This window comes from Chiloscyllium punctatum, chromosome 49 (assembly GCF_047496795.1).
Source record: "Chiloscyllium punctatum isolate Juve2018m chromosome 49, sChiPun1.3, whole genome shotgun sequence".
Taxonomy (NCBI): domain Eukaryota; kingdom Metazoa; phylum Chordata; class Chondrichthyes; order Orectolobiformes; family Hemiscylliidae; genus Chiloscyllium; species Chiloscyllium punctatum.
Genome location: NC_092787.1, coordinates 31,647,368 through 31,670,388, shown reverse-complemented (window position 1 = coordinate 31,670,388; position 23,021 = coordinate 31,647,368). Strand labels below are relative to the sequence as shown.

The 23,021-nt window shown below is 41.7% G+C and overlaps 1 protein-coding gene across 4 annotated transcripts in view; it reads left to right on the top strand.

The window, feature by feature from the left end:
• adamtsl2 (ADAMTS-like 2) overlaps positions 1-23,021 on the top strand; it is a 207,919-nt gene that overhangs the window by 45,603 nt on the left and 139,295 nt on the right. For all 4 annotated transcript variants that reach the window (XR_011956136.1, XM_072566134.1, XM_072566135.1 and 1 more), the window contains exons 6-9: positions 3,561-3,706; positions 3,791-3,914; positions 13,397-13,477; positions 14,352-14,527. Coding sequence is in view for 3 of the 4 variants with exons in the window: in XM_072566134.1 (XP_072422235.1) it covers positions 3,561-3,706; positions 3,791-3,914; positions 13,397-13,477; positions 14,352-14,527 (527 nt within the window). In the remaining variant the exon portion in view is untranslated. The remainder of the gene's footprint in view (positions 1-3,560; positions 3,707-3,790; positions 3,915-13,396; positions 13,478-14,351; positions 14,528-23,021) is intronic.

Below are 23,021 nucleotides of genomic sequence, written 5' to 3'. Positions count from 1 at the left end.
GGCTGAGAAGTGGCAGATGGAGTTTACTTCAGATAAATGTGAGATGCTACATTTTGGGAGTCCAGAACTAGAGGGTATAGGTTAAGAGTGAGAGGGGAAAGATATAAAAGGGACCGAGAGGGCAACTTTTCACAGAGGGTGATATGTGTATGGAATGAACTACCAGACGAAGTGGTGGAGGCTGGTACATTTGCAACATTTAAGAGGCATTTGGATGGGTATATGAAAATAGAAAGGGTTTGGAGGGATATGGGCCGGGTGCTGGCCGATGGGACTAGATTGGGTTGGGATATATGGACGGGTTGGACCGAAGGTTCTGTTGCCATGCTGTATATCTCTATGACTCTCCTGCAGTTGCTTTAGGGGATTTCAACATGCAGGTAGATTGGGAGGCTGAGGATGGGACTGGACCCCAAGAAAGGGAGTTTGTGGAGTGCCTCCGAGATGGATTCTTAGAGCAGCTCATAACTGGAGCCTACCAGGGAGAAGGCGATTCTGGATCTGGTGTTGTGCAACGAACCAGACTTGATCAGGGACCTCAAAGTAAAGGGGCCATTAGGAGGTAGTGACCATAATATAAGCTTTAATCTACAACTTGAGAGGGAGAAGGGAGAATCAGGAGTGTCAGTATTGCAGTTGAACAAAGGAAACTGAGGGAGGAGCTGGCCAAAGTTCAATACCCTAGTAGGGATGACAGTGGAATAACAACGGCAGGTATTTCTGGATATAACGCAGAAGGTACAGGATCGGCTCATTCCAGAGAGGAAGAAAGATCCTAAAGGAAGGCAGGGGCAGCTGTGGCTGACCAGGAAAGTTGAGGACTGTATAAAGATAAGAGAAGTATAACATAGCAAAGATGAGCAGAAAGCCAGAGGACTGGGAAACTTTTAAAGAGCAACCGAGGATAATTAAAAAGGCAATACATGGAGGAAAAATGTGGTATGAAGGCAAACTAGCTAAAAATATAAAGGAGGATAGTAAAGGCTTTTTTTTTAGGTATGTGAAAAGCAATAAGAGGTTAAGACTAAAATTGGGCTCTTGAAGACAGGAAATGGGTGAATTTATTGTGGGAACAAGGAACTGGCAGAAGAGTTGAATAGGTACTTTGAATCTATGTTCACTGGGGAAGACAAGCAATCTCCCAGATGTAATAGTGGCTGAAGGACCTAGAGTAATGGATGAACTGTAGGGAATTTTATATTAGGCAGGAAATGGTGTTGGATAGACTGTTAGGTCTGAAGGCTGGTAAGTCTCTGGGACCTGCATCCCAGGGTACTTAAATAGGTGGCTCTAGAAATCATGGACATATTGGTAATCATTTTCCAATGTTCTATCGATTCAGGATCAGTTCCTGCGGATTGGAGGGTGGCAAATGTTGTCCCACTTTTCAAGAAGGGAGAGTGAAAACAGGGAATTATAGACCAGTTACCATGATGTCAGTGGTGGGAAAGATGCTGGAGTCGATTATAAAAGATGAAATTATGAATCATTTGGATTGCAGTAACAGGATAGGTCAGAGTCACATGGATTTATGAAGGGGAAATCGTGCTTGACTGACCTTCTCAAATTTTTTGAGGATGTAACTATGAAGATGGACAAGGGAGAGGCAGTGTATGTAGTGTACCTGAACTTTCAGACAGCCTTCGATAAGATCCCACATAGGAGATTAATGAGCAAAATTAATTGAGGCAAAGTACTGACTTGGAGTTAAAATTGGCTAACTGACAGGAACCAAAGAGTAGTGATAAACAGATCCCTTTCGGAATGGCAGGCATTGACCAGTCGGGAAACACAAGATTCGGTACTGGGACTGCAGCGGTTTACATCATACATCAATGATATAGATAAAGGTATTAAAAGTAATATTAGCAAATTTGCTGATGACCCAAAGCTGAGTGGCAGGGTGAAATGTGAGGAGGATGTTATGAGAATACAGTGTGACTTGGACAGGCAAGGTGAGTGGGCAGATGCATGGCAGATGCAGTTTAATGTGGATAAATGTGTGGTTTGCCACCAAAGTGGATAGAACAGGAAGGCAGATTACTATCTAAATGGAGTCGAGTTAGGTAAAGGGGAAGTCCAACAAGATCTAGGTGTTCTTGTCCATCAGTCAATGAAAGCAAGCATGCAGGTACATCAGGTAGTGAAGAAAGCTAATGGCATGCTGGCCTTCATAACAAGAGGAATTGAGTATAGGAGCAAAGAGGTCTTTATGCAGCTGTGCAGGGCCCTGGTGAGATCGCACTTGGAGTATTGTGTGCAATTATGGTCTCCAAATTTGAGGAAGAACATTCTGGCTATTGTGGCAGTGCAGCATAGGTTCACGAGGTCAATTGCTGGCATGGTGGGACTATCATATGTTGAAAGATTGGAGCGACTGGGCTTGTATACACTTGCGTTTAGAAGGATGAGAGAAGATCTGATTGAGATGTATAAAATTATTAAAGGATTGGACACTCTGGAAGCAGGAAGATTGTTTCCGCTGATGGGCGAGTCCAGAACCAGAGGACATAGTTTAAAAATGAATGGTAGGCCATTTAGAACAGAGTTGACGAGAAACTTCTTCACCCAGAGAGTGGTGGATATATGGAATGCTGTGCCTGAGAAGTTGGTGGAGGCCAGGTCTCTGGATACTTTCAAGAAAGAGATGGATATAGCTCTTAAAGATAGTAGAATCAAGGGTTATGGAGATAAGGCAGGATCAGGATACTGATTTTGGATGATCAGCCATGATTGTGATGAATGGTGGTGCTGGCTCAAAGGGCTGAATGGCCTACTCCTGTACCTATTTTCTATTGACTACTGGTAAGTACAAGATGGTGTAAGAGCATTGCAGTAGAGATATGGTGCAAACTTGAGGTGAACAGTGGCAAATTGTGTGAAGAAACTATCCATGAATCTCCCTGAAATTAGCATTTAGGGCTGAATTTTATCAAAAATCAGCAATGTGCACAATGTTTGTGTAGGGACAGACAAAATTGAAATGGACTAGAAATAAAAATTTTATATGCGGTATCTTGGAAATGATTGTGCACGAGTTTTTACAATTTCATAAGAAGTTGAATAGTACATTTGAAAATAAATAATTATTTCTCTTTTTAACTTCTAAACATTTATTTGTGACAAAATACATTGTTTGCTATCAATGTTAAATACCTATACCCTTCACATAGGGATTAGTTCTACTTCCTGATTCCCACTTTCAGCATGGCAATCTGGTCCCCTATCTGTGCTTTCAATTCTCACTGTCTGGAAGATGGTAAGGGAATAAATCTGAGTGGGTTAACAAGCGAGACAGTACTGAACAAAATGGGATAATAATTTTAGAACATTTCAAGTGAAGTTAGCTAATTCATGGCTGTAATGCAAAATGAAGAGGACTCTGCTTCTGTCTTTGTCATTCTTCCTTCAACCATAATAGATACTGATGATTATTTTTATTATTACTGTTTTGTGGATCTTGTTTAGAAAATAATTTTACATTTTTAAATGTGAAGTGCTTTGGGATTTTTGTATCATAAGAAATCATTATATAAATTCAAGTTGTTTATTTCTTGCAGATGATTATGTGCACATTTCAAGCAAGCCTTGCGATCTTCAGTGTACTACAGCAGATGGACAGAGACAGCTAATGGTCCCAGCACTGGATGGAACATCTTGTAAATACAGGGAATACCGAGGAGTCTGTATAGCTGGCAGATGTGAGGTTGTGACAATAATCTGCATAGATGTGTGTTAGATTTCTCAAATCTTATTGATTCTTGTTTCACATTCTCTCTATGTTCTGCAGCCCATTGGATGTGATGGGGTGCTCTTTTCCACCCAGACTCTCGACAAATGTGGTGTGTGCCAGGGCAATGGAAGCAGCTGTATTAGAGTTACTGGCAACTACAGGAAGGGAGCAATCTACTTGGGTAAGAGATGTAATGTACAGGAGTAGGTCGTTTGGTCCTTCAAATTTGCTCTGCCTTTCAACAAAATTTCAACAAAGGCTGATCACCTACTTCATCTTCCAGCAGTATCCTTAAATCGCTTATATCCCATAGTACAAATCTGTCAATCTCTATCTATTAATATACAGAATGAATGACTGTGCATCCACGGATCCCCTGAGATGAAGAATGCCAAGAGCTTGCCACATTTTGAGTGAAAACGTTTTTTCATTGCAGTGCTAAATGACTGAAGCTTTTGTTTTGAAATTGTGATTCCATCTTTTAGATTCGAGGGCTAGAAGAAACATGTTGTGGGATTCCAGGAACTTTGGCAAATTAGATCCACAGTTGGCTGAACAGCAGGAAGTAGAGGGGGACGGTTGAGGTGTCTTTTTTACTGACTGAAAGTCTGTGTCTACTGAGGTCCCACAGGGATCAATGTTAGGGCCCTTGCTGCTTGTGGCATAAATGAATGATTTATACTTGAATATAAGAGGGTTGATCAGTAAATTCAAAGATAATACAAAAGTTAATTGGGTGCTAAATAGAAGATAGCCTTACACTAAAAGAGGATATACATGGGTTGGTCAGATGGACTGATAAGTGGAAAAGGGAATTCAATCTGGATAAGTGTAAGATGGTGCACTTGGGCAGGACAAGCAAGGCAAAGGAATAAATGAAGAACAGTGGGACACTGGGAAACACCAAGGATTGGAGATATCTTTAGTATGCATGTACACATGTCCCTTAAGGTATCAGTGCAAGTGGACAATGTGGTGAAGAAGGCAGATGGGATACTTAGCTTTTTTTTTGTAGAGGCAGAATTTAAGACTAGGAAGGTTATGCTGTAACTGCATAAATCGTCAATTAGATCACGGCTGTATAGTGTGCAGTTCTGGAACCCTGCATTACACAAGGGATTTGATAGCATTAAAAAGGGTGCTGAGAAGATTTACCAAGATGTTACCTGGGTTGGAGAGTTTCAGAGATTGGACAGACTGAGGTTATTTTCAATAGTGTAGAAGATATTGAGCGGGGACATGATTGAAATGTATAAAGTTATAAGGAGCATGGATAGGGTAGAGATGGAGAAGCCTTTTCCCCTTTGATGGAGGGATCAATGACCAGTGGTCAAAGATTTAAAGATAAGGAATGGAAGGTTCAGAGAAAAAGGTTTAGGGAACTCACTGCCTGTAAGGATGGAAGAGGCAGAAACCCTCATCATATTGAAGTATTTAGATGTGCATTTGTAATGTCAAGGCATACAAGTGCTGGGACATGGCATTAGAATAATGAGGTAATTGTTTTTGACCAGCAGGGACACGATGAGCCATAGGTCCTTTTTTGTGTTGTAGATCTCTATGACTCTGAGAAGCAAAACATGCAATAAATTGGATAGTAAAGCCACAATACAAAATTTGTTCAGCAACAAGAAACATTCTGTACAAATACTGGAAGTGCACAGCAGTTCAGGCAGCATCCAACGAGCAGCGAAATCGACGTTTCGGGCAAAAGCCCTTCATCAGCGAAACATCGATTTCGCTGCTCGTTGGATGCTGCCTGAACTGCTGTGCTCTTCCAGCACCACTAATCCAGAATTTGGTTTCCAGCATCTGCAGTTATTTTTACACCATTCTGTACAAATAGTCACTTTGTAACAAGCTTGAGTATTAATGAAAAAATACTTTTTAAAGCTATTGTCTTGCACTTGTCTGGACAATTTGCAAGAAGTATCAATGGAAAGGAATTTCTTTTTTTTGTGAAATGTGTTTTCAGCAATACTGTGTGTAGTAAACACTTGCTTATTGGACTGGAGGAGTGTATACAGTAGAATTCTCCAAGCATTCTTCCTTTCCTTCATTATTTATTAATGATTTAGACATGCACATATAGACCACAATTTCAAAATTTGTGAATGGCACAAATCTGTTTTGAACAGTGAAGAGGATAGTAATAATCTTCAAGAAGATTTATGTAGCTTGATGGAATGGCAAAGAACAGGCAAATTTAATTTAATGTAGAAAATTGTGAATTGATTCATTTTAGAAGAACAAGGAGAGACACCAATTATAAAATAAAAGGTGTAATTCTAAAGAATTTGCAAGAGCAGAAGGCCTTATGGGTATGGGGTGTGAAATGTTGAAGGCAAGTTCAGTGATTAATAAAGTGTTTGAATTTTAGCTTCATAAATATGAGCAAAAGTACAAAAACAAGATCATGATGATAAGCCTGGCTGAAACATGGGCTTTGCCTCAACTGGAGTGTTCTTTTCTGTATTGGCTAGCAAAGATGTAAAGGCATTAGAGAGGGTGCAGAAAAGGTTTGTATAAATGGCTCTGGGGAAAATGAAATGCAATTATATGAAAAGGAAAGAAGAGCTAGGGCTGTTTAACTTGGAGAAAAGAAGATTAAGAGATTTGGCAGGTATTCAAAATAATGGGAGGTCTGCATAGAACAAATAGGGAGGAAATTTTTAGGGGTTTTATTGACTTGGGTGGGATTTGTGGCAGAATTGGATGAGAAGTCCAGCAAGGCCTATCTTGATGCTGGGGACCTCACTGTATCTTTCTTTATTTTTTTGCAAATAGAAAGGTGAGTTTCTTGTTAGACAATGGCGAGTTGCCAATTAAAGGAGAGTTTTTTTGCTTAAGTGTCTTACAAACACCGTAACTGGCCTTAGTTTTAATGAGCTTCCTATCTTCTCAAATGAGCAGATCAAACTGGAAGTCTAGAATTCTTGATTGGAAGTCAGCATAGGTACCCGGCAACTTCAACTTGCCACTTGCTTCAAATGATCTCCATGTTGGACACTGGGCACCAATGTTTCAGGTGAACTCCATGGACACTGGCCACAAACACCTAATGTCCACAGACATTGGCATTTGATATGTGCCAGCTTTTTAAAACCCATAAGGTACATCTCCAATCCCTTTATAGTATATATCTGCATTTTGATGCTGCACCTCCAGTTGTACTAGCAACTGAAATTCTTTTAGTCAGGGACAAACAGCAAGCTTGTGGAATAAATCCAGCTGTATCACCATCTTGTTCACTTGCTGTCACACCAATCACTCACCCTGAAGCTTGCAGGTCTCTGGCTTGCATTGCTTTTGTTTGTGCTTTGCCCCCTCAGCCAGAGATGTCAGGCTAATGTTATTCTGTCTCGATAAAAACTGAAAGAGCTGCAGATACTGTGTATATTGGAAACAAAAATAGAAGTTGCTGGAAAAGCTCTGCTGATCTGGCAGTAATTATGAAGTGAAGTCAAAGTTACAAAATTTCAGGTCAGGGTTCTGAGGAAGGGTCACTGGACCTGAAATGTTAACTTTGATTTTTGTTCACAGATATTGCCAGACCTGCAAAGCTTTTCTAGCAACTTCTATTTTTGTTTCCAATATACACAGTATCGGCTTGTTCAAGGAGCAGCTATTGGGTGTCCTTGATAAGTATGTACCAGTCAGGCAGGGAGGAAAGGGTCTTGTGAGGGAGCCGTGGCTTAATAAGGAATTGGAATCCCTTGTAAAAGGGAAGAGGGCGGCCTATGTAAAGATGAGGCGTGAAGGTTCAGTTGGAGCGATTGAGAGTTATAAGGTAGCCAGGATGGATCTAAAGAGAGAGCTAAGAGCAGCGAGAAGGGGACATGAAAAGTCCTTGGTTGGTAGGATTAGGGAAAACCCAAACGCTTTCTATAGGTATGTCAGGAACAAAAGGATGACTAGGGTAGGTATCGGTCCAGTCAAGGATAGTAGTGGGAAGTTGTGCGTGGAGGCAGAGGAGATTGGAAAGACACTAAATCAATACTTTTCGTCCGTATTCACTCAGGAACAGGACATTGTTGCTGATGTGAATATTGAGTCACAAGTGATTAGAATGGATGGCTTTGAGGTATGTAGGGAAGAGGTCCGGGGAATACTGGAAAGGGTGAAAATAGATAAGTCCCCTGGGCCTGATGGCATTTATCCTAGGATCCTCTGGGAAGCTAGGGAGGAGATAGCGGAGCCATTGGCCTTGATTTTTATGTCGTCGTTGTCTACAGGAATAGTGCCAGAAGACTGGAGGATAGCGAATGTGGTCCCCTTGTTCAAGAAGGGGAGTAGGGACAGCCCTAGTAACTATAGGCCAGTGAGTCTCACTTCTGTTGTGGGCAAAGTCTTAGGGAGAATTGTAAGGGATAAGATTTATGAACATCTGGATAGGAATAATGTGATCAAGGATAGTCAGCATGGTTTTGTGAAGGGCAGGTCGTGCCTCACAAACCTTACTGAGTTCTTCGAGAAGGTGACCAAGGAAGTGGACGAGGGTAAAGCAGTAGATGTGGTGTATATGGATTTTAGCAAGGCGTTCGATAAGGTACCCCATGGTAGGCTACTGCAAACATTACGGAGGTATGGCATTGAGGGTGCATTAGAGGTTTGGATTAGGAATTGGCTGGCTGGAAGGAGACCGAGGGTAAAGGTTCATCTTGGAGTGCAGTTACTAGCGGTGTTCCACAGGATCTGTTTTGGGACCATTGCTGTTTGTCATTTTTATAAATGACCTGGAGGAGGGGCTTGACAGCTGGATGAGCAAGTTTGCGGATGACACGAAAGTCGGTGGAGTGGTGGACAGTGAAGAAGGATGTGGCAGGTTACAGCGGGATATAGATAAGTTGCAGAGCTGGGCGGAAAGGTGGCAAATGGAGTTCAATGTAGCTAAGTGTGAAGTCATTCACTTTGGTAGGAGTAACAAGAAGATGGATTACTGGGCTAATGGTAGGCTACTTGGTAGTGTGGATGAGCAGAGGGATCTTGGTGTCCATGTACACAGATCTCTGAAAGTTGCCACCCAGGTAAATAGTGCTGTGAAGAAGGCATATGGCGTACTGGGCTTTATTGGTAGAGGAATTGAGTTCCGGAGTCCTGAGGTCATGTTGCAGTTGTATAAGACTCTGGTGTGGCCTTATCTGGAGTATTGTGTACAGTTCTGGTCGCCATACTATAGGAAGGATGTGGAGGCACTGGAACAGGTGCAGAGGAGGTTTACCAGGATGTTGCCTGGCATGGTAGGAAGATCGTATGAGGAAAGGCTGAGGCACTTGGGGCTGTTCTCATTGGAGAAAAGAAGGTTTAGGGGAGATTTGATAGAGGTGTACAAGATGATTAGGGGTTTAGATAGGGTTGACAGTGAGAACCTTTTTCCGCGTATGGAGTCAGCTGTTACTAGGGGACACAGCTTTAAATTAAGGGGTGGTAGGTATAGGACAGATGTTAGGGGTAGATTCTTTACTCAGCGGGTTGTGAGTTCATGGAATGCCCTGCCAGTAACAGTGGTGGACTCTCCCTCTTTATTGTCATTCAAGCGGGCATTGGATAAGCATATGGAGGTTATTGGGCTCGTGTAGGTCAGGTAGGCTTCAGTCGGCGCAACATCGAGGGCCGAAGGGCCTGTACTGCGCTGTATGTTTCTATGTTCTATGTTCTGTTTTTGTTAATATTCTGTCTTGCCTTGCCATTTGGCACAAACACAAAGCCAGGAATCTTGTCATGATTGATTTGTCAGTAGTCATTCAATTTTACAGTACAGAGAGAGGCTATTTGACCTATTGTCAGTACTGGTTTCTGAAAGAGCTACCCAACTAGTCCTATTCTCCAGTTCTATTTCTGTAGCTCTAAATTCATCACTTTCAAATATATATCCAGTTGCCTTTTGAAACTTCATAAGGAATCTGCCTGTACCACTCTTCTAGGCAGCTCCTTCCAAGTCCTAACAAATCATCTGAGTAAAGATGTTTCTCCTCCACTTATTCCTAGCTGTCTTGCTGACAGTCTTGGAATTGTGACTCCTAGTTCCAGACTTACCAATGGAAAGTAGTGAAAATGGAATATCTTTCTTTACCCTGTCAAAATTGTTCATAATTTCAAGCAGCTCAATCAGATCATCTTTTAATCTTCTCTACTTTGAGGACAATCAACTGAATTTCTCCAATCTTTCCTTCTATCTAAAATCCTTCATTCCTGGTCTCATTCTGGTAAATCTCCTTTGCACTCTCTCCCGGGCTTTAACATCATCCCTCCAAATAATGTGCCAAAAAGTGAACACAGTACTCCAAATGTGGTCTGACCAATGATATGTAGAGATGTAGCATCACTTCCTTGCTTTTTTTACTGTACTCTTCAGTGCTCCTGTAAGACTTCTTAACAACTGTTTCACCTTGTCTTGCCAAGTTCGGATAATTAAGCACCTGAACACTGAGGTCCCTCTGCTCTTGTACTTCTCTTAGAAAGTTGTAACATTGAACCTGTGTATTTTCTTTCTATGTCGTACCAGAATGCTCACCTCCTGTTTCTCTGCATTGCAGTGCATTTGGCTAATTTGTCAATGTCCCTCTGAAGTCACAACATCCTAACAGTTCATTGTTCTCCCTAGCTTAGTGTCATCTGCAAATTTAGAGATTTCTTTTCCCTGAACACCCATCTCCAAACTGTTTAGATAAATCAGAAAAATTGTCCCAACATTGATCCCTGTGGAATGTCACTTTTAAGTTGTCATCCATCTGAGAAATCTCTACCTTGTTTCCTATCTTTTAGTTACCTTCTAATCCATGCTGCCAATGACCCATCAATCTAACCATGTCTAATTTGCTAACCAACCTGCCATGTAGCAATGTATCAAATGCTTTCTGAAAGTCCAAATATACAACCTGCACCTCACCTCCCTCATTCACTGTCTACGTGCCCTCTTCAAAATAACTCCATTAAATCAAATCTGTCAGACATGATCGGCCCTTGACAAAGCCATGATGACTGTCTAGTATTAGCTTATTTTTCTAAGTGTATATTTACCTTATTCTTCACTATAGATTCCAACAGTTTTCCCATTGACATCAAGCTGACAGGTTTGTAGCTTCTTGGGTTATCCTTTGCACCTTTCTTAAAATGTCATGTTTGCAATCCTCTGGATGCCAGGATTAATCCAGTGTTCAGAGAGTCTGGAAAATTTCTGTCAACTGCTCCTCAAGTTCCTAGCTTACCTATCTCAGTAATCTAGATACATCCCATCTTGGCTTGGCAGTGTCTCTACCTGGAATGTTGCCGGATGTTTCAGGCTTCTTCTTTATCTATTACTATACAGCTCATTACCAGTTTTCACTTTTTTCCTCTGCTGTGGGCTGTTTTTCTCCTGGAATAAGAGAGAGAGAGAGAGGAGGAGGGAGAGGGAGAAACGGGTATTACAGAAAAAGGAAGTGGGTGACACAGCTGTTACTTTCAGCGCAGGTGGGAAGGTGTGACAGTGGGCAGTGCAGGTGATCAGTAGAGTTAGTGCTGTTGAAAGTTGAGGTGGATAACAGCACATGGGAAGATGTTGCACACAATGAGTGAGTGAGCATGAGTCTTGGGTGTTAGATACAGCAGAGAAAGAATGAGGTATAAGAGAGAAGCTGGCATTTTATGGAAGAGTGGAGAAGCTCATTGACCTTCTTACTACATCACTCTGCATTCCTCCAGATGGTTTGAGGCTGTTTAGAAACTGGCAGCAGTCTAGAAGCAGGCTGGCATGGTCTGGTGTCATAGCTCTACTTCTGGTCCTGGGTGAAAAGTAAGTCCCACCTGTAACACCATCCTATCCAGCAGGACCTCCAGGTTCTTGCTCAGAGAGGCCCCAGACAATGCTTGTCAGAAACCCAGAATGTTCAGGAGAACTGGGTTCAAATCCTGCATTCCGTGCAATTTTTATTCAATAAGTATCTGGAATTAAGAGTCTAATGACCATGAATAAGTTGTTGATTGTCAGGAAAACCCATCTGGTTCATTCATTCCCTTTAGGGAAGGAAACTGTCATCTGTTTCCAGTCTGGCTTACACATGACTCCAGACCCATAACAATGTAGTTGACTCTTAATTGCCCACTGGGCAGTTAGGGCGGCACGGTGGCTCAGTGGTTAGCACTGCTGCCACACAATGCCAGGGACCCGGGTTTGATTCCCACCTTGGGCGACTGTCTGTGTGGAGTTTGCACATTCTCCCCGTGTCTACATGTATTTCCTCTGGGTGCTCTGGTTTCCTCCCACAATCCAAATATGTGCAGGTCAGGTGAATTGGCCATTCTAAATTGCCCATAGTGTTAGGTACATTACTCAGGAATAAACATAGGGTGGGGGAATGGGTCTGGGTGGGTTACTCTTCAGAGGGTCAGTGTGGACCTGTTGGGCCAAAGGCCCTATTTCCTTATTGTGGGGAATCTAATCTAAATCTAGGGATGGGCAATAAATGCTTCCTGGCCAGCGATGCCCTCATCCTGTGAATGAGTAAAGATACCTGCCACACTGGCTAGCAGTTTCAAGTGGAATGACTCGTCGCTGTCCCAGTAAGTCATACCTGTACTGCCAGGTGACCACTTATGTGCCTGATAGGTGTTAGATAGAAAGAGCAAATTACTGCAGATGCTGGAATCTGCACTGAAAACAACAAATGCTGGAATTGCAATGGGTCAGGCAGTATCCATGGAGATAGTGGAAGTTATGTTTCGAGTAAAGATGACTCTCTTGAAGAGTCTTCTAGACTGGATATGCAGGGCTTTCTCTCTGGTGTTGGTTTGTCCTGTGTATAATGGCATTTGTTCCCATATTAACTCCAAAATGGAAAGACTTTACTTGTGTGTCAGCAAACTTGGCTATGTTGCCCCCAGTCCCAATATTCACTATCATTCTTATATAGTGTGTGGGCGATTTGCTTGAATGCATATTTCCTTTTTTTTTATTTGCACGATTACTCACTTGATATTTTATTGGGAGCAACTTGAGCATGGCCAGTGCAGAAAATTTAGAATTGCTGTATATTGTTTGGAGCTTAGAAAGAGCATTGCTTAATTCCCTAATCCGAGCCATTAGTATAAATTGTTTAATTCTTTGGTGAGCTGATTCTTATTATGCTGGAATTCCTCAAACAGTGGCAAGGAACCTGTGGCAAGAATACCTGCTGCCAGACGTGGGGGGGGACGTCTATGCTGCACCATAGTTCATGTTAAACTCCTGAGAGTCACCACCGTAACTAATTAAAAGACTACTGTCCTCCATTTTTTTCCTTTCTTCCTGAATCGTGTTAAGATAGTGTCATGGATAAATGACATTTGTTCATGTGTGGATCTAGATAGTGTTATCGATTCTACTACAGTGGTCATCATGTCGAGACTGATCTTGCCTATGTATTTTCAAGAAGAGATCCATCCACATTTGGGCATACAGAATGTCGGTGCACTGTAAACCTCTGACACCACTAATGATCATTAACTGACTGACTGTCATTACTTTCTCAACCCATTAAATCTTGTGATCTGTTTTTTTTAACCCTAAAGTATCAGTGTGAGGTCCATTTTTGCCAGGTAGAGTTGGCAAACTCTTACTCTTGGCTCGTAGAGTTATACTATGATGATGGCTACTTGCAGATTGACATGGACTTTGATATGAAAATTTGTTAAATTGTTTCCTAGGTTATTCTCTGATAACCCACATCCCAGTTGGTGCAACAGATATCCAAATAATTGAAAGAAAGAAATCTGATGATGTTTTGGGTATGTATAAAAGTATCTGAAGTTATCTATGTATTTGTTTATTACAGGTTTGTGCTGTCTATTCGTACTGGCTAACAGTTATAGAATATTTGTTTGGCCCAGTTTGTTACTAATTATTAGTGAATTGTAAATGAGTCACTGCAATCTTGTATATTATTCATCTCTGCTTGCATTAACTGTTCGGTTTGAACATTTTAATGCATTCTGTGTTGAATATAAAATGTAATTTTTTTATGTAGCCCTTGGGGTTGGAGAGGGGGGTGCGGGTGTGAATGGTAAGTTGGGGGTCAGTTTAAGAGTTGCACAGGAGTTAGACTAAGTTATCAATTGTCTTTTCCTGAGTAATTAGTAACTGCAGTGAAATCCTCCAGGTTCTCAGTTTTTAATAAATGGATACTTGTGGATGGTACCAGATGCTGGGAATTATCCATGGGAATCTTCAGTTTCCCAAGCAAATTTCTTGGAATTTGCTACTTAAGGCTTTAAGAGTCCCAGTCTCCAGTCTATGCTGCGGAAACTATTATCTGGCCAACTAAACATTCCTAATCATTGACTCCCATTTGACAGTTCTTTAGGAAATTCTGTCATTATTGTTGTTTATCTCCCCTCAAAATAGAATAGAGGATGAGCATTAACACTGAAAGCCTCTGTTCCTATGTCATCACTAGTAACAGTTTGTTCTTTCAAAATATGTGGCTTGCTACCCTTTCTAAAGACAGGATCATTTCACCCATACATAGTCGTTCAGGTTCCAGTGAATCTTGCATTATAATTTCTAGGTTTGGTATTGTTTTTTTTTTATTAAATCTGAAGCCATGGCAGTGACATCCTGGGGAACAAATGAGTTTTATTTGTGCTTTTGTCTACCCTCCAGCTGTTGCAGATGAATCTGGAAACTTCTTTGTGAATGGCAATTTAAAAGTGGAAGGTCCGAGAAACTTTCACCTTGCAGGCACCGTTTTTAAATATAGGAGACCAATGGATGTGCATGAAACTGGTATTGAATACATTGTGGCTCAAGGACCGACTAATCTGGGAGTTAATATTCTGGTAAAACCTCCATTTTTTTTCATGCAAAATTTGTATTCATCAAAGTTTCTGCAGATTTATGAACCTCCAGTAACAATAGCAGTATAACTTTTAAAATGCTAAACTTTCCATTGAAACAACAAAATATGCTGTTTTTGAATGTGCTGAATAAGTGCCGATCATAATGGCAGATGTATCCAAAGTTTCTTTTATGGTTTTGTGCAAACAAAAGCTTGAATTCTAGATAAAATAAATTGTTAAATAGGTCACATTGTGAATAACTGTTTGCTCACACTTCTCAACCATCTGAGGAAAAAAAATTAAAATAAGAATAGGCCATATGGTTCCTAGAGCTTGTTCTGATCATGTCTGCGCTCTGTTTTCACCCATCTCCCATATCTCTCCGCTCTCTGAGGGATCAAAACTCTGTCTATAGATCTGAACACATATGTTGAACATATGAGCATCCATAAACTGTCGGGGCTAGATAATTCCAATGATTCTTAAGAGTGAAGAAACTTCTCCCCTCTGTACTGAATCGTTGTCTTATCCTGAGACTGTGCCCCTGTTTTGTTGTTTCCCCAGCCGAGAAATCTCTCTTATCCTATTAAACCCTTTTGGAATGTTGTATATTCTACTGAGATTACCTCTCCATTTTTTTTTCTAAATTTTGGAGAATGTAGACCCAACTTGCTCTGCCTCTCAACCCACGACAACCTTCTCTGTGCAGAAAACAAAGTACCACAGGTGTGCTCTCAAGTTCTATACATTGTAGAAAGACTTTCTCATTCTTGAACTTCAACCCTTTGTAATAAAGCCAACGTGGTAGTGGCCTTCCAAATTGCTTGCTGTACCTGCACAGTAATTTCCTGTGTTCCTTGTACTAGTATACCCAAATTTCTCTGAACATTAAGCGGTTTCGCTCCCCTTGAAATTTTTTTTATTCTTACTAACAAAATGAATAATCTGACTAACATCGAAGTAACATTCATGCCACACAAGTATTGGGCAATGAAGATCTCCAACAAGAGAAAATCCAGCTACTGCCCCTTGACCTCAATGGCATTATCATCACTGGATTTCCCACTATCAACACTGAGGTTACCATTGACCAGAAACTGAACTGGACTAGCCATATAAATACTGTAGCTATAAGAGCAGGTCAGAGACTAGGAAACCTGCAGCGAGTAACTCTCCTTACAACTCTCTCAAGCCTGTTCACCATCTACAAAGCACAAGTCAGGAATGTGATGGAATATTCACTGCTTACCTGGATTAATGCATCTCCAACACTGAAGATAGCATCCCCGATAAAAGCAGCCATTCACCATCTATGATGTTCAGTCCCTCCAGTACCATAGCACAGTGACAGCAAATGTACAGTCAGTTCTGCTATAACACGTGTTCCTTCACATAAATTGGCTTTAATGTGAGTGAAGAATTTAGACCATTATTTGTAGAACACAAACTTTCCTTACCTGTATTGAGTATAATGTGATTCCAGCCCCATTAGGTTATATGATGTAGCTATTGCTTGATTTACCTATAACGCAAGATCACACGAGGACGGAACTATCATGTTACATCAGAATCGACAATACAAGATGTATTGTAGTAACTCACCATGCCTCCTTTGACAGAACCTTCCAAAATTTGACTTCTACCACATAGAAAAACATGAATGATTAAATGTATAGGTAAAAACAATGACTGCAGATGCTGGAAACCAGAGTTTAGATTAGAGTGGTGCTGGAAAAGCACAGCAGTTCAGGAAGCATCCGAGGAGCAGTAAAATCGACGTTTCGGGCTAAAGCCCTTCTTCAGGAATACAGGCAGAGTGCCTGAAGGGTGGAGAGATAAATGAGAGGAGGGTGGAGGTGGGGAGAAAGTAGCATAGAGTACAATAGGTGAGTGGGGGAGGGGATGAAGGTGATAGGAGGGTGGAGTGGATAAGTGGAAAGGAAGATAGGCAAGTAAGACAAGTCATGGGGACAGTGCTGAGCTGGAAGTTTTGGAGATGGGGTGAGGTGGGGTAAGGGGAAATGAGGAAACTGTTGAAGTCCACATTGATGCCCTGGGGTTGAAGTGTTCCAAGGCAGAAGATGAGGCATTCTTCCTCCAGGCATCCGGTGGTGACGGAGCAGCAGTGAAGGAGGCCCAGGACCTTCATGTCCACGGCTGAGTGGGAGGGGGAGTTGAAATGTTGGGCCACAGGGCGGTGTGGTTGATTGATGCGGGTGTCCTAGAGATGTTCCCTAAAGCGCTCTGCTAGGAGGCATCCATCCTCCCCAATGTAGAGGAGACAGCATCGGGAGCAACGGATACAATAAATTGGTGGATGTGCAGGTAAAACTTTGGATCTGCATTACAACCTGCAAGTTCCGTTACAAACTACAGACTATCTTGACTTGGAACTATATCACTGTTCTTTCACTGTTAGTGTCAAAATCTTGGCACTTCCTTAAAAGCGCACTCTCTGGGCCCTGGGCCCCAAACATTGCAGTAGTTCAAGAAGGCAGTGCATCACCACCTTCTGTAGGACAATTAGGAAAAGAACATGAATGCTCGTCCTAGTCAGTGATGTTCACTTCTTCTGAATGAATAAATACATGATTTAAAAGGTAACTGTATGTCTTTCATTTAAATATCCAACCAACGATAACACAAAATGAGATTAATATTGTTTAAATAATTGTCTAAATTATTTTGGATCAGGAATTGAATGTCCCATACACCACTATGTTTAAAAGCCATGGACATTTTGGGTGAAGGGTACAGCCCACAAATATGTCCAGGGGTGTCTGGTTTAGAAATAAGTGTGCTTCTGGAACTGAATTTCCTGACTAGACCTGATCTAATGCCACGTTCATCTGATGTACAACAGGGATTTCTCAAAGTTTGGATTGCCCTGAGGTGGCTATCAGTATTGAGTCACACTCTTGAAAACTAGGCTTCATGATCCCTTTCAAAATAGGATGTAAGAAACCTACATGAGAGCAAGTGCTTCTGAACCTCCTACTTATGATCCTGCCCGTCAAGATCACAGTCCTATTTGAATGCAGGTTTTTCTGCATCCGCATACTGACTGCTTAGTACCTGAGGAATGACTAATGCTGATGAGCGTTGTGAAATAACCAATAAACATCCCCACTTTTGACTTGATGTAGCTGAGGTTAGTTGGACCTCAAACACTAGCTTGAGGAATTCTAGGATAAGTTCCCCATGACTCCCATTGACTCCAGTTTTGCTAGGGCTACTTGATTGGATGCACGGTCATGTGCTGCCTTGATGTCAAGGGAAGCCACTGTCACTTCACTACTTGAGCTCTCCTCTTTTGTCTGTTTGTTCTAATGCTGTGATAAGGTCAGGAGATCTGTGACTCTGGAGGAACTCAACCGGAGAGTCTGTCAGCATGTTATCACTGAGCAACTGCTTAATAGCAATGTTGATGACACTTTCCATCATTTTGCTGCTAATTGAGAATAAACTGATGGTCCTAATTGGCTAGATTGAATTAATTCTGCAGTTTGGACTGGACATTACAGGGCAATTTTACATGTTGTCAGGCGAATGCCAGTTCGTAGATATTATGAAAATGTTTGGCTAGGGCCACAGGTATTTCTAGAGTAGAAGTCTTCAGAACACAGCCAGGACAGTGTTAAGTCTGTAAACTTTGCAGTATCTGGTCTCTTCAGCCATTTCTTGATATCACCTGGAGTGAATTGAATTGACTGAAGACTGTGATGCGGCATCTCAGGAGGAGGCTTAGATAGATCATCCACTTGGTATTTTTGCCTCAAGGTTGTTGCAAACTTTTAGCTTTGTTTCACACTGATCTGCTGGGTTTCCATCATTGAGGATGGCATACTTAAGTTTTTTTTTTAAATTTTAGTTGGTTGTTTAATAATCTACCACGGTTCATAGGATGTGGCAGGATAACAGAGTATAGATCTATTCTGTTGGTGAAATTATTTAGCTCTTGTCTATCATGTGCTGCTTCTGTTATTTGGCCTGTAAGTAGTCTTGTGTTGTATCTTCATCAGGTTGTCATTTTTAGATTTACTTAGTGCTATTCCTGGTGTGCATTCTTGCGCTCTTCTTTGAACCAGGCTTGATCCCCTGGCTTTTGGCAATAGTAGAGCAGAGATGTGCCAGGCCATGAGGTTACATTTTGTGCTTGAACACGGTTCTGCCTCTGGCCCATGACATGACATAACATGGATGCGCACCTTGGTGACTGTCTGTCTCATACCTTCAAAAGCCTTTTCTGTTCTACAAGGGCCCCAGAAACTGGTGCAGGAGGAGACCATAGACATCAAGCTTGCTCCATCATTCAGTATGATCGTGGCTGAGCTAATTCATTAACTCCACTTTCCTTAAGGACCAAGCGTCTGTCTTTCCCAGCCTTAAATACCTGCAATAATGGAGACTCCACTGAGAGAATCCCAAAGATTTGCAACCCTGTAATTAAGGGAATTTCTCATTGAGTTCTAAATGATTAGCCTTTTATCCTGAAACTGTTCCCTTGTATCTTAGATTCCCCAACCAGTGGAATCAGCTGTTCAGCATCTACTCTATCAAACCCTTCAGATCCATGTACTTCTCCATGAAATCACCACAATTTTCCTAAACTGCATAGAATGTAGACCCAATTTGCTTAGGCTACCATCTTCATCACAGGAACCAATTTACTGAACCTTCACAGTACTGTCTCCAATAATAGGATCCCTACAGTGTGGAAATAGGCCATTCAGACCACAAAGTCTACATTAACCTTCCAAGGAGCATCCCACCCAATCCCTGTAACCCTGCATTTTCCAGGGCTAATTCACCTAAACTGCATATCCCTGGGGCATATGGGCAATTTACCACTGTCAATCTATCTAACCATATCTTTTGGAGTGTGGGAGGAAACCAGAGCAACCGGAGCAAACCCACCCAGACACTGGGAGATTGTGCAAGCTCCACACAGACAGTCGGCTGAGGGTGGAATCGAACCTGGGTACCTGGCACTGAGACAGCAGTGCTAACCACTGTGAGCCACTGTGTTGCCAATGTAAGTAATTTTAAATGTGGAGGCTAAAATCACAGATGACACTCCATAACTGACCACCAAAACCCTGAAGAATTGTAACTTGTCTATTCCTGTACTCCAGTTTCTTTTAATAAATGTTAACATTTAATTGGTTTTTCCAATTGTTTGTTGAACCTGCATGCTAATTATCTCCATAAACAGGTATGTGGGAATGTAAGAAAGACAGTATATTAATTATGGGTGACTTTAACCTTCATGTAGACTGAAAAGATCATGAGCAAAGATAGCCATAAAAAAAAACTCCACTATCATGAGAGAAAATGTGCTTTGGAAAGTAATGGGGCTGAAATCTGATAAGACCCCTTGAACTTGTTGGGCTGCTTTCCTAGGATTTTAAATGAAATATCTACAGAAATAGTGGATGCACTGGTAGTACTATTTCAAGAATCCTTAGCTTCTGTAAAAGTCCCAGAGGTTTAGAAAACTACCAATATAAAACCTTTAAAAACAAAGGAAAAATGTTAGAATCTGTTACAAAGGATGTAAAGGCAGAACATTTAGAAATACCTAAATGCATAATATAATCAAGCAGAGTCAGTGTGGCTTCATGAAGGCTAAATGATACCTAACAAACGTTTTTATCAAAACTCTATAAGTTGGCGGTAAGCAGGATAGATAAAGGGGATTTGCTAAATGTGATATATTTCAATTTCCAAAATGTGTTTGACAAAGTCTTACACATAAAGCTTCATGAGACAAGTGCTCATAGGTTTGAACAGTATATTAGTATGGATAGAAGATTAGCTAACCATTAGTGTGTTGGGATAAATGGGGCATATGCAGAGCAGAGTGCCACAGGGATCAGTGCTTGGGCTAAAATTTATTTATAAATGATTGACTAGTGTGAAGGAAGTGAATGTACTGTTGCCAAGTTTATGGATGTCATGAAAGATGGGAAGGCAAATAGTGAGGGTGACAGTTCGACAGATGGATAAACAAGTTAAGTGAGTGGACAAGCTTGGCAGATGGAATATAATGTGGGAAAATTCCTCATACGTGAGAAATAAAGAGAACGATCAGGGAGAAGGTAGGGCCAATCAGGGATAACAGAGGGAACTTGTGCGTGGAGTCTGAGCAGATAGGGGAAGTCTGAAATAAGTTTTTTGCTTCATTTTTCACCAAGGAAAGGGACCTTGTTGTGAAAACTTAGGAGCTGGATTACAGTCTTGACGAGATCAAGATTGATGATGTTGATGTGCTGGAAATGTTGGAAAACATTAAGATTGATAAGTCCCCAGGGCCAGACCCTAGGCTGCTCCGGGAAGCAAGAAAGGGGGTTGCTAAGCTGCTGGCGAGGATATTTGCCTCCTCACTCTCCACGGGAGTCGTACCGGAGGATTGGAAGGAGACAAATGTTGTTCCTCTTTTCAAGAAGGGCAATAGGGAAATCCCTGCAATTACAGACCAGTCAGTCTTATGTCTGTGGTCAGCAAAGTTGTGGAAAGAATTCTGAGGGATAGGATTTATGAATATTTGGCAAAATATAGTGTGTTTAAAGGCAGTCAGCATATCTTTGTGAGGGGCAGATCATGCCTCCAAACCTTATTGAGTTCTTTGAGAAGGTGACAAGACAGGGCGATGAAGGTCGAGCAGTGGGTGTGTTGTATATGGAGTTCAGCAAGGCATTTTGATAGGGTTCCCCATGGTAGGCTCATTCATAAAGTCAGGAAGCATGGGATACCGGGAGATTTTGCTATCTGGATTTAGAATTGGCTGGTTGACAGAAGGCAGAGAGTGGTTATAGATGGAAAGTATTCTGCCTGGAAGTCAGTGTTGAGTGAGGTCCCGCAGGGCTCTGTTCTTGGGCCTGTGCTCTTTGTAGTTTTTATAAATGACTTGGTTGAGGGGTGGGTTAGTAAATTTTCAGATGACAAAGGTTGGTCGATAGTATAGAGGGTTACTGCAGTGCAACATAGACAGGATGCAGAGCTGGACTGAGAAATGGCAGATGGAGTTCAACCTGGATAAATGTAAAGTGATGCATTTGGGAAGGTCGAACTCGAATGCTGAACATAGGATTAAAGACAGGATTCTAGGTAGTGTGGAGGAGCAGAGGGATCTGGGTATGCGGGTACATAGATCCCTCAAAGTTGCCACCCAAGTGGATAGGGTTGTTGAGAAAGCATATGGTGTTTTGGCTTTCATTAACAGGGGGATCGAGTTTGAGATGCGAGGTTTTGCTACAGCTCTACAAGCCCCTGGTGAAATCACTCTTGGAATATTTTGTCCAGTTCTGGTCATCCTACTGTAGAAAGATACAGAGGCTTTGGAGAGGGTGCAAAGAAGGTTTACCAGAATGCTGCCTGGACTGGAGGGCTTGCCTTATGAAGAAAGGCTGAATAAGCTCTGACTTTTCTCTCTGGACAGATGGAGGAAGAAAGGAGACCTGATCGAGGTGTACAAAATAATGAGAGGAATACTTAGAGTCAATAGCCAAAGCATTTTTCCCCAGGGCAGGATTGATTGGTATGAGGGGTCATAGTTTGTAGGTATTAGGAGGAAGGTATAAAGGAGACATCAGAGGTAGGTTCTTTACGCAAAGAGTTATGAATGCATGGAATGCGTTGTAAGCTGTGCTGGTGGAAGCAGAGTCCTTGGGGACATTTAAGCGACTGCTAGACATGCACATGGACAGCAATGAGTTGAGGGGTGCATAGGTTAAGTTATTATATTTTACGTTAGGATTAAACCTCAGCACAACATCATGGGCCAAAGGGCCTGTTCTGTGCTGTACTTTTCTATGTTTCTAAAATGTGATGCTATGCACTTTGATAGTAAGAATGGAAGAGCTAAACGTTTAAATGGGGAAGTCTTAGATTTTAAATTTTATTTACAAGATTTTTTATTGGTTAGATTTTTGTTGTCATGTGTACTCGAGTATAGGAATAATGGTGCAGGTGTTGGACTGGGTGGACAAGGTCAGAAGTCTAATGACACCAGGTTATAGTCCAGTAGGTTTATGTGAAATCATAAGCTTTCAGAGCATTGTCCCTTCGTCAGTGAGAGAGAAGCACAGAGACACAGATGTTATAGGCAGGAAGATCAAAAGATAATACAAATGTGGAGTGCCGACAAGCTGACTAAAAGGTCTCTCAGGTAATCAAGAGTGTCAGATGGTGTGTGTAAAGTGTCAATAGCTGAATAACAAAACAGGGGAATTCACCAGGCAAATAAGGCTCTGGGGATTTTTCCAGAAACACCAAGGTATCAGGAGCGAGCCCAATGAGTCAACCAACAAAACCGGAACTGTCGATCGAGATCCGCAGTGCAGCAACCAAAGAGAATCGAATTGGTCCCCTCTGGAAGGCCGCTGCCCTCGGCTCAAGCTGTGAGGAGATGCGTTAACGCCAGATTCATCAGCTGTGCTCACAAGGAAGTGCAGAATGCCACCCCAAGCACAATGTAATAGTATCCAAGCTC